This window comes from Anarhichas minor, unplaced genomic scaffold (genome assembly GCF_050575085.1).
Source record: "Anarhichas minor isolate MPS153535 unplaced genomic scaffold, ASM5057508v1 ptg000010l, whole genome shotgun sequence".
NCBI lineage: Eukaryota > Metazoa > Chordata > Actinopteri > Perciformes > Anarhichadidae > Anarhichas > Anarhichas minor.
This window is the reverse complement of record NW_027466456.1, coordinates 15514584-15527073: the sequence shown is the minus strand read 5'-3', so window position 1 is coordinate 15527073 and position 12490 is coordinate 15514584. Positions and strand designations below refer to the sequence as shown.

General features: G+C 40.6%; 1 protein-coding gene across 1 annotated transcript in view; it reads left to right on the top strand.

The window, feature by feature from the left end:
- col24a1 (collagen type XXIV alpha 1 chain) overlaps nt 1-12490 on the top strand; it is a 78893-nt gene that overhangs the window by 51313 nt on the left and 15090 nt on the right. Inside the window, exons 29-40 of the mRNA XM_076088373.1 lie at nt 1734-1787; nt 2004-2048; nt 3459-3503; nt 5585-5638; nt 6336-6389; nt 6514-6567; nt 6863-6916; nt 8826-8879; nt 9285-9392; nt 10244-10297; nt 10688-10795; nt 12206-12259. Of these exons, the coding sequence (XP_075944488.1) occupies nt 1734-1787; nt 2004-2048; nt 3459-3503; nt 5585-5638; nt 6336-6389; nt 6514-6567; nt 6863-6916; nt 8826-8879; nt 9285-9392; nt 10244-10297; nt 10688-10795; nt 12206-12259 (738 nt within the window). The remainder of the gene's footprint in view (nt 1-1733; nt 1788-2003; nt 2049-3458; nt 3504-5584; nt 5639-6335; nt 6390-6513; nt 6568-6862; nt 6917-8825; nt 8880-9284; nt 9393-10243; nt 10298-10687; nt 10796-12205; nt 12260-12490) is intronic.

Here is a 12490-nt window from a genome sequence, read left to right as displayed (position 1 = left end):
TTGCGTCACAACTTAATTTCCACAAACCAAAGTTTAAAGCAATTTAAGACATGTGTTTGTCCCTCTACTTGGCTCGAGCTTCTTTATAGGTGAATTAAAACTGTTTCATAAGCCCCATCAATCTCACGTTGATAGACATGGTAATACTGGTGAGACATCGTGTGGCTGAGAGGTGAATGACACCTTCAGATAAGGCGGTAAAGATCATCTTAAATTAGACACAACTCATAGAGACTGTCACAGTTTGAGTGAGTTGCCTTCGGAAGCAAAATTAAATCGTTTTTATTGAAGAGCAGCTTAAATGATGGGATTTAAGGTGTCTTGGGCCAACTTGCTGGGTCTTCAGATCACAATAATATTTGTTGGTGCTTGTGCACATGAACAGTTTGGACCTCCATGGTATGTTAAAATGTCAAAACAAAACAAAAAAACAACAGCAGCACGAACAATATAGAGTTTGCTTTACTTTCTGGGATGCAAATGCTCAATCCATATTGACTATTACAATCTCTGTAACAGTATATACTATAGAAATATACTGTAGTTCCTAAACAGTGGCCAAAGCACATGACTAGGAAGCAGTGTACATACAGCTATGAATATTTATTTTCACTGCATTAATATGAGATGAACTGTTATCTTCTCACTAAACTGATGGTTTGCATGCGCTTTACCCGAGCAACAGACTGCCTAACAATGCTACATGACTAAAGCTAAGGATGAGGAACACTAACAAGCCCATGTAGTTCTACCTAATACCACACTACTTCCCACACTTCATCACTTATCCATTATTCACTTCCATTTAGGCCGAGCATGTGGCAGTACTTAACATGCCATGGCTTGTGCTGTTTACTGTAATCCAATCACGTGTCAGTCTGTGGTTGCATTTCCTGTCTGGCCTGAGGTAGGATATAGTTACCCTCATCCCCCCCCCCCCCCCCCCCCCCCCCGACCTCCTCTTCTAGGGTTTATCTCCTATCTATCTCTATGATCCATCATGGACCAGTGAAAAGGTTAATCATTTGAACCAAAGTCACAATATTCCCCTGCTCGCTTTTGCTTTTGGAAAACATTTCAGAAGCAAACACCATTCCTTTCTCAACACATTAGAGATCAACCTCAGAATGCAACATAAAGGAAGCGAAATGAAACTGCTGCACAGCTTATCACTCCTTCTTATCAGTTCCGCCTCTGACCTCTAAAAGAACAAGTCATACCCTGGAGCTGAATTATTGGTGAGCACCTGTCCTATTTGCCGCACATCTGCAATGGTTCTAAAGTTTTAGGTCGCTGTCTGAATTATGAGTTGCTACCGTTTTATCTAATCTATCTATCTCCGATTCCTCTTCCCCATTTTAATGATCACTCACAGTGAAATACACCTCCTTACCTGCTCCAGTAATGTTTCTGTAGATAAACTGTTGTGTAATAATTTGTGTCATAACTTGTGGATAAGCAGTTGTTGAATTGGCTTGAGAGAAAAGGTCTTGGGTTGTATTTACAGATTCTTATCTGTCACCCTGCCTGTGTGGTGGTGCTACATTGCTGGGAAACCTCTGGAATGTTTGTGGGAGTGGTGACGATACAGAATACAGACTAATGACTGTTGTTGGTGCTATTTCAGAGCTGTCTGTGTACATATCTATTTATGTATGATGCTTTGATGTATGCCTGTACTGCTCATTCTTCTTTGAGTGATGAACGGTGTGTCTCATGTTGCTTTCGCATAGGGGCCCCGGGGTCCAGATGGCCCACTGGGAGAACCAGGCCCTGAAGGCACCACGGTAAACATGCACACCACCCTGTGTGAAACATCACCGTGCACATGTAAAGATGGGATGAATGTAGTACTTTTGCAACAAATATGTCCATCCCCCTGTATATCAGCCACAGTATTATATTACAGTTGAAGTTATTTGCTCAACTTGGGAACGTATGGATGATTTATTTCTTTAGTCCATCCTAATTTTTCCAAAATGTATCATACCTTGTCTTTGCAGGGTGAAAGGGGTGACATCGGACAAAAAGGAGAGCCGGGATTCATCGTAAGTAGTCTTTAAATGAATATGCAGACTTTATTTTTGTCTTTCGTCTTTCACTAGCTTATGTTGGAGAAAGACAGGAAAAGAGCAAAGTACCTTAAATAACACGCTACGAAGTTTATACTCGGAAGTATTAAAATACTTGTAATGTACCTGCTGAATACTTATGATGCTGTAAATGTTATGCGTAGCACATTTCCGGATGAAGGCTTCAGGCTCTTAAGAAATGAGAAGACACATTTTTATTCAGTCACATTCATCTAAAGCCAAGAATGATCATTCATCCTGAAGCCTTTAGGTTAACATGCACATCACTTTTGAAGATGCACACTGACCTCATGGAAAAGACATTACCACATCTAGTACAACCCTCGGGCCTCTGTAAAAAGCTTGGTTAGCCTTTAATCAGTTTTTATTTGCAGAGTTTATCTTTCCACCTCTGTATCAGGTTATTCCCAAATGCAGTTATTATGTACTGCTGCCATTTATTACAGAAGAACCCTGAGCTATATATATCGGCTTAGGAGTAGCAGGATGGACATACACTTTGAAGTTAACGGATGTAGTTGAGTGAAACGCAATCCAGCTTCAAATTTGCCTGTTATGCCTCGTTTCAATAAAAAGATTGTACATCGCAGCCGCTCTAGCTGTGGGCATGTCATGTTCATGCATAGTATATGCTTATGTGTTTGGTCATTTAAGTTGAGTGTAGTTGATGGAACAAGATATTTGTAATTGACTACCATCGTCACTGATTTAAAAGTGATACTAATACTATGTGTCACAGATAGTTGCCACGTTAATATTTCACAGTGGATTATCAAAGGATTGATTTTGCCATTTCTTTTGCCCACTGTCTGGCCGTCGCAGACAATGTTGCTCAATTATCCTAATAAAACTAACAAAAAACAAACCTTAAAGGGTGTTATAACATTGTACTTTAAACAAAACATTATGAACAATGGTTTATTGTGGGGGCATATTTATGAGCTGATGACAGTAGGTTTAACTGACATCAAAATCTGTAAAACTGTTATGGATCCACACTTAGCAAAGCAATTAACTGCAAATGTATTTCCACCAAACACGTCAATGTCAGAGCCATAACATTTATAAATATTGTAAGTGTTCTTGTTGTGCTGAATCATTCAAATGCTTTTGGCCAGATTAACTACACACACGCCCTCTTGGTCGACTAGTCCACTAATTGATCTTTGTCATTTTTTATGCTTTTGTCAGTCTGAATGACTTATTCCCAAGGAACTAATGAGCACATCTCTGGTAAACACATGATTTAAAGTGATGCTTGTGCAGACATGGAAGATTAGTATGTTGCCAATATTTTTCTCAAAATAGATTGAAATCAGTTGGGTTGATTTAAACTGCTTGTTAACAATGATTTCTCCTCTGAAGGGCAAGGCTGGCACTCCAGGAGCGAGAGGCCCTCCAGGGAAGAATGTAAGTCATGTTTAACTAAATGCTGACTGTCAAATGTCTCTTTCAGAGCTTTAATTATCCTCTTTACTTTAGGAAGAAGCATCACTACGACTACAGCAGACACCACACACTTGTAAAACATTTCCACATCCTCTTTGACCCGTAATGTATGTAATTATAACTTTAAGAGTGTGGACCCATAAAGTCACTGAGTTGTCATAGTTAAAAGAAGGTACTGTGCTTTTTTTTCAAAGCACAATCAAAACCAATGTGCGTCTATTCCCCCTTCTTCAACGGGTGTGTGTTGGTGTGAGGTTATTGTTGAGCACATCGTACAAACATAACTGAAACTTTCCTGCCTCTGAATTGAAGAAATAATGATTCATTCTTCATATACTTTGTGTGGGATTTTAACACTGTTCACATAGAGTTTAGACAAGACATTCACATGGAAACATTTATTTACGGTTTTTATTGTAAATAATTGTGACCAAGATATGTACAGTATGGAGCAGAGGACATTGTACAGTTCAAAAAAATAAACTTTTCAGCGCTCTCTGGTGGACAAATTATGTAATGGCGAAACTGTTTCTAAATTCCCACAAACATATCTCTGGCATTTCTGCACTGCAATTTCTTGTTACCTATATCCACTGACATGTGTGACGATACCAATACATCCAGCTAATAGTGGTCCATGATATCAGCCAGCTGATTCATTGGCCACTTTGGATGGGACTTTAACAACCCCAGAGGACACACATTGACTGTAGTGTCTTGTTATAATACCACACAATAGACATACTTTTGGCAGCTTTGAAGCACCATCTTGCAGACTCTTCTATTTTTACCATCAAAAAAATGATGGCGGGTAGTTTTTATATGCTTTTGAACTGCGACAGTATGAAATAACTGATGTTCCACAGATGGTAGAAGCATGCAAACAAAAAAAACAATCAAAAACAGATTCAAAAGCTGATTCAAGTTGTTTGTAATTACTCATAACACACATACAAATACACACATGCAGGCCTGTGCTCTCTCTCTCTCTCTCTCTCTCTCTCTCTCTCTCTCTCTCTCAGATTAGCCATCTGGACATCCACACATAGTTGTGACCTGTCCTTCTGAGCACATGCTGCTCGATGCTAAATGGAGATCGACCCCTCTTCAGAACTTGCCCACTGCATACTGTATCTATAGAGGGGGTCAGCGTTTACATTCTCCATCTCTGGACGCATAGCGCCATCTTGTGTTTGATAAAAAAAATCTTCATCAAAATCTGTTATGTATCCATTGCTCACAATTTCTGTGCTCTATGGTTACAAATCATTGTATCCCAAAATGATTGAGTCATCTGTGATGTCAAAGCCCATTAAGTTCAGTGCTGAATGCAATTGTGTAGTCGTCAGTGATTGTGAATGTGGTTGTTGTCACATTGCACTGTATTATACTGCAGTTTCCATACATCTTTTTGTCTCCCTAAAATCGTGGAAATCAACACACACACTTTCGACAATTACTCTCGCTGGCTCTTTACATAATATGTGAGCTGTGAGAAGATTTCAATGTTTTTCCTGCTCTTTATTTTATATTTTGAGTAATATCTACTCAGTGAATAGAAGCAAAAGTTACTTGAGTGTTAATTGTCATGAGTTAGGTTGTAATGTTTCCAATGATTGATGCTACTGAATTCATTGTTATCTCATCAAATTTTGGAACGTATATTTCAGCGCTTGAAACAGCCAGCTACCACTCACACGCAAAGGTCTAGGCGTCCTCTTTCGATGTTGGACTAAACACTGTTTCAAATTAGCGTGTCTTGTCTAAACTTGGTAACACAATGTTTGGAATACAAAAAGATCTGACATTGCAAGAAAGCCAATCCTTTTTGTATTACATCAAAGAGTTTCTGCGTCATGTCTCGAGGCATTAGGCAGCACTGAAATATTAGACTCTGTTATCATGTTTGCAGTTACGTTGCTGATGATGATTATGATCACGATGAGAAGAGGATCGTGGCCAACGCCAAGCTTTCTCTTGCGTCTTTTCTGTGATCACACAAATGAATGAATGAAGCTATACTTGACTGTGTGTGTTTCCAGGGTAAACCAGGTATTCCAGGCAGCACCGGGGAGAGGGGACCCCACGGTGAACCAGTAAGTATGCTGTCTTCTAACTGTTGAATTGATGTGGTTGTTTCAGGAAAAGACAAACGTTGCATTTTGAAAACCGAATTGTCTGGAATCTATAATTAATCTTTTATTCTCGCAAAAGTTTCAGGAGAAAGTACCGATCAGGGTCGAAATTCTTTCATAAACACCTCTCTGGTGTTGCTAATTAAGAGACATTGAACAGTTTGAGAGGGAAACGAAGGAGTTATTTAGATTTGACTTTGTTTATTGCTTTCTCTCTCTACGTTCCGCATACCTTTAAGCACCACACCTTGTGCTTCCCTTCTTGGATTAGTATTCAAGTTCTTGATTTTCCTGGAAATCAGCCGACCCCTCTGAAACATAGAGAATGTCAAACAATCTGATAGAAATATTTATTAGGGTGGGACGTTCCAATAACACTAGAGGCGCGGTTTATGTTATGTTATGGGTCTCATCTTGCCTTTGGCTGGTCTTCAATTTTACTACAGGCACTCTCAGCTCTCAGCTTTCCCTTCTCTACAGACTTAAACATTCAACTGTATGTTTTTGTCTTGTCATTATATGCTAGACTTGTATATTATGTTGTACTGGTGTTTTATTACCCGATTGTCTGTATCTAGCAAGTCCAATCATGTTATTATTGTATAATTTAACTGCTTAAGCTGCTTTAGGCATCTTATGATGGTTCATTTTCTTGCAGGGACCCAAAGGACCTTCTGGAGAAGCTGGACCTGATGGAGAGCAAGGACCCGAAGTACTTTTCATTAAAAATTGTTAACATAAGTCAATTTATTTTTGTGTTTTTTTTTATTTTTATAGTTGACATTCGTATGTATACAGTACAAATTAAACATTCCCTTTGTTTCTCATCTTTTTAGGGTGGGCCTGGTGCTGAGGGGGAACTGGGTGCCAGCGGAGAGTCGGGGTCAAATGTCAGTACGACCCTTGTCATGTTTTTTGCAACCACTCCTCTCACCCCTGCATCTTAGGAAACATTTGTCATGTGGGGCTTCACTCCCTACCACCCTCCAGCAATGTGAAAATATGTGACCCTGCTCAGCCATTTTGACACAACTGTAACCTTGGGTGAAACAACAGCTCATTGTCAATTCTAACGTTGCCCCAGCTTCAAGTATCAGTGTTTGGTTTAAGTCTGGGAGTGTGCATGCGCATATGAGTGTGTTTTGACCTCCAGACAGCCCCTTGGTTTATTTTGTGTCCCTGCAGGGTGAGATTGGGCCTCCAGGAGCTGAAGGGGAGCAGGGACAGGAGGGAACAAGTGTGAGTAACTGCAAACATCCCACTAATCCCTTCCTTCCTTGTGTTTGGGTAAATTAAACCCAGTCGTATATTTACTCCAGCTCCTTTTTGATGACGATGTCTAATCCCCCAGCAGAACAATGGACTATATAAATAGCACCGCCTGAGTCTCATCTTACTGTTATGTCCACAGAATTACAATCAACCTTCTTTAACAATGTTACATAAAATCTCTGTGATCAACATTGCATTTTTACTCACTTCAGTTTACTGGATGAAGGAAGATTAAAGAAATAAGATGATGTCTGAGAAACTGTCCATTTTGTCCATAGAAGTTCTCTTATCTTGTCTAACTGTCTACAGTCATTGAAATTGTGATTACAATGCAGATTTTTCAATTAATCTTTTCTATTGTGTCTATATCTGTCTTAATGTGTGTCATAAAACTAAAAGCGTAACTTAACAACCACTTAAAATCTTGTCTTTGTGACCTCCTGTGGTTTACTCCCTCTCCTTGGTGCACTGATGCACAGGTGTTCTTCAGGGCACCGTGACATCACTGTTCGGTGTGATACTGGCTGTAGTCAGAAGTGAAACTGCCTTGAAACATTCAACCAGAGAGGGCATTGAAAGACTTGGCTTTCCAGCCTGGTGTTAAAGGAGCAATATACGACATTCAGAGCATTAATGTAGCAGCAAATAACTGTTTGCTATGTAAAGATATAGAGGAGTAATGTCTACCTGAGCAGAGAATGAAGTTGCTGTGTTGTTATCCGAGCTTCTCCGGGCTTTTTTGACAAAGCTGGGCCGGCTGTGCATGCTTTTAGTGCATGTTCATGCATGTGAGCATGCCCCACTGGCTAGATCATGGCCACCGCTCTGCTCTCACACGGCGGTTACGGCTGATAATGGCGTCGCAGCACACATCCTCCAGCTCCCCCACAGGCTAACACTGTCAGCTCTGTCAGCAGTTGTTTGCTGCCGTTTGGACTGTTTGGCATGTTGAGAGCCGTTGAGAGGCAATCGAAATGCTTCCGATAGCGTCTCTTGCACCTTAAAGGTACAACTTAACTCTTAAACGATCCCTCATCCCCAGACAGCTGCAAACATTATTCGTCTAGAAAAAGATGCATGTTCAAAAGTTGTGCACTCTATATATTTATAATGAGGTTGTTTACCCATATATATATATATATATATATATATATATATATATATATATATATATATATATATATAGAGAGAGAGAGAGAGATTTGAGATGCAAACAACAACTTCAACAACAACAGCAACAGCTCTTTCCAGAGTCCCTGTTACTAAGGATCCACTGACAAACTATAATTAATTCATAACTCTGCTGCCAGACTTTTTACTAAAGCGAGAGAGAGAGAGCATATCACCCCATTTTTAGCGAACCTGCACTTGCTCCCAATGTATAATCCTCCACGGCCTCTTAAATCCTCTGCTGCTGTTTGTTTAAAATACAAACTATAACACAAAAAATCGGCAGCTCAGCCTTTTTTAACTATGCACCAAAACTATTGAATTCGGGTCTTAAGAGATGCAAGCTCTATGAACATTTTTAAACAACAATTAAAAACTTTAACTAGCTGTTCGCTCTTCCATTGTTTTACACTTATCTTTTACATGTTTTATTGTTATTATGCCTTCCATTGTTTCATTGCTTGGTTTTATCGTGCAGTATTTGTACATTTTTATCCGTCTGTCTTTTCTTTGAAATATTATTATTATGTTACCAACACTTTTTGGTATTGTTTGACGTGAGAGCAGAATATATCTAAAGCTTGACACACAGAACCAGAGCTATCTGCCATCACAGAGACAATAACGATGTCACAGTTCTCACAGTTGATATGTCACTTTTTACAATAGTGAAGAGGCCTTGTTGTGAATGTTGGTGTGTTTGTAGGGTCTTCCTGGTCCCCCTGGGGAAGATGGCCCTCAAGGAAAAGATGGAGCCAAGGTAAACATAACAAGACAGTCTTTGTTAACTTAACTTCACTTATTTCTTACAAAATCAAGCCCGTAGCTAAAATGAGTTTCTAGCAGGGTTCTCGATATGATAACAATAATGGGTGGTTTCAGTACACTCTGCTTGCTTTAGGTCAACAAAGAGATGATTTGAGGATTATTAAAAGTTAATTCAAGTCATACTCTGAATATCAGCACGATACACTAAGAACACCAATCCGACCAATTTCACACGATATTTGAATGGGTGATAAAGTTTAATAAAATAAAAACTATTCCAATAAAGCCTTTTTTCAGCTTCTGAACACCACAGGTTGTCTGACTTATTGACCTGTCTCTGTATGTAATATGAAACTTACAAAATTGTACTTTTACTCTGTTTTCGCTGGTTGGTCAGGGTGAGCCTGGTGAGCGTGGGCCAATCGGAGAGCCCGGGGACAAAGGAATAGAAGGAGACCCTGGGCCCCTAGGCCTAGCTGGAGGGCCTGGGAAACAGGGCTTTCGTGTAAGTTTATTTTATGTTTCCGAGCTGCCAGATACAACAGTTTCAATAAGACAACCTTTTGACGGAAAATTACTGTAACAGAATTTGCTGCCTGTACTGACTTTTTACTCAGAAAAGGCACACTTGCGTGCAGCTAAAGTAAAAACTAGATCTGAATAGAAGCTCTGCTGGATGCCGCTGGTTTCAGAACTGTTCCCTTTGCTTTGTTTTTTTTTGTTAGTATGGTTATTTATGTGAGAGCCAACAAGAGATTGATGGATCATAAGCATACAGCTGATGAGACATGGCAATACATATCACACCCATAGCATTTTAAATACCTGCCACTGACTCAGCAGATTACAAAAGTGCTCTGAACCAAACAATGCTCTTGTGTCCCAGTAGGGGTCAGCCTTCTCTTCAACAAAGCCTCTTGCTGCTGGCGGAGTTAAAGTTACAATGTCATAGATTGTGGATTTTTAGCACTGCATGATAGATGTCAATAAAAGTCTCCTCAGTCTGAGTTTGCTGTGAGATCCAGACCTAGATTTATCTATAGGTGTTTAGGGGCAGGAAGGTCACGGGTGTCAGGATGGAAGAAAGATTCAGGGCACACATACAAAGCTCTGTGAGGAAACTGTGAAAACAAACATGTAAGCTGATAAAGCTGCTAAACGTTTTGAGTGGTATTGTGGACTACAAGCAATTAGCTTCTGCACAGAAAATTGCCTACTCATAATGTCTGACATAAATGCTGTAGTACCACGATCGGCAGTTTGGTGTTTATAAGTCATCAGGCGCAGTTATCAATGCCTCTGATTATAAAATACATTTTTGATGTCTGTGGTAACCATTTCATGTGTCTCCCACAGGGGCCAGAAGGAAAACTAGGGCCACTAGGGAACAGAGGGCGGAACGGAAAGAAGGTAAGGACCTTGTTTACCACCACTTTTGCTTAACATTATGTTTCTCAGTGAAACAGCAGGAACTAAGAGGACCTAGTCCATGGTCCTTTGGCGTTAAGGTGGTTGCAGAGAACTAGTGGGTCATCTCTTTCAGCTGCCTGAGCTATCGTTTGGTTCAAATGTAAAGCTTTTGACCGGAGTTCTGAGAACTAACCGCAACCAGCATTAAAGACAAATATCCTTCAGAACTAGTATGGATTTATTTTCTTGCTGAAGGACATTACAACAGAATGGATGCTGCGTGCCGTTAAAAGAGGTTGAAAGCGGCCTTTCAACTTCAATGATTTTCTCCATATTGGCATGTCAGTGTTACTGTTTTTCATCCCCCATTGGCATTCTGTCTCTTTCCAGGGAGAAAGAGGTCCTCTGGGGCTTGTTGGTGAGATCGGCACACGAGGAGACATCGGCCAGCCAGGCGAGTCGGGGCTGAAAGGTGCCAGGGGAACTCGAGGCACACCGGTGAGTTCCCATCCTTCCTGTGTTTCCTCTCACTTAATCCTGTCTCAAGATCAGACTGGAACTTTCGGACAGAGATGAGTGATGGTAAAGTCCAACTGAAGTAACATTTAGGCCTCCGTTTCATAGTAAAAAAAAAAAAGTCAATGTATTTTTTTATTATTAAATGAAAAAAGGCCTTCATAAAAATATCAGAAATGGTCCTTTTTGTCTCAGCCAACTGAAGCGGCATGTCGGTATTTGATTGGCAGCAGCTGGCAGGCGGCCAGAGTGCTAGTGTACCACCGCAGAGAAGGAGATTATGCAAATCAACTTGTCTGTAGTTTTCATTTTGTGGGCTGACAGTGTGTTGTTAGTGAATAGAAAGGGCCACACCAGCATCTAACTGGACCACAGTGACATACAGGTCATTTTACAAGCTGGTTAGTGTGATGCAGCTAAGCAGGTAATTAGCAATACATTCCTCAGTGTACACTATATTGACAAGAAAGCTGAGCCATGCAGTCAGTGACAATATGTAACAGGACACATTGAGCGCATTGTTCTGTCCAATGTCGCCTTTATGCGCCTCGTCACTCCACTCAGCAGCCGGGGAACACGACACGAGAGACTTCTGTTGGTCTTGAGGAGCTTCAGCATTTATTTGTGCCAAAACGGCACAAATACGCAATACTCTATTGTTCATTCACTTGATATCTCTTTGCTAAACTTAAACTTTCCTCTTCTCCGATTGCTCTCTCTCATCTGCTCACACTTCATTCATGTCACTATCTCTCTCACTCCACCACACACTATGCACGTACACACACACACACACACACACTACAGTACTGGCTTTGCTCTTCTTAAAACGAGCTACGCTAATTTTACAACCACCAGTCGCTGTTTGCTCACGGCAGCTTAGGTTCTGGAGGGTCCCCGCTGGCCATTTTCGCTATTTGCAATAAAAGTAAAGAGAGCAAGGAAGTTCTGTGTTCTAGAGCTGGTATCTGGCTAGCTAGAGGATCCAAGTTGCGGAAATCATTGATTTGATTGCCTACATTTACCATCAACACTGATTGGACATCCACATAAAAAGAGCTACATTTTCACCTTAAGAGCAAAGCATCGAATGCCCTTCTCCGTTCCAAGCCTGAGCGAGAGCAAGAAAAGACAGGAAGAAATCAAGAGGAAGGCATCTATTCTTTTCTTCTTTACTTTGCAGAACCACGTAGACCGTGTTTTGATTGCTGTAGAGAAAAGATTTATATCCCCATCATAACAGATCCAGGCACCGGATTCAGTTCGCGTTTGTGTCTGTTTGAGGCCAAGCCAAGGTTATATTGAGCTGGACCTGCAAAACAAAACAAAAAGCAAAAACAACAGCACTGTAACGGATTCTTATTTTGTGTGCATTTTCTGCATTGCTTCCAGGGTCGGCCTGGAGTCATGGGGATAGAAGGGCAACCAGGGCTGGCAGGATACACAGTGAGTTTCTCCTGTCTGTGGTTTTACATGATCCATTTGTTAATGTACACATACATACTGCACATTTCTTCCTGGGTAGTTTAATCCCTGACTGGTCCCTTTGGCTCACACATCCCACTATGCTTACATTCATTGGGGGCCTATCTTACAGAGGAGGATTACAAAGTTTATATAACCTTTTGTAGAAAATCCAGGATTCCCCTACAATCTGCAACATAGCAAGTAACAAGT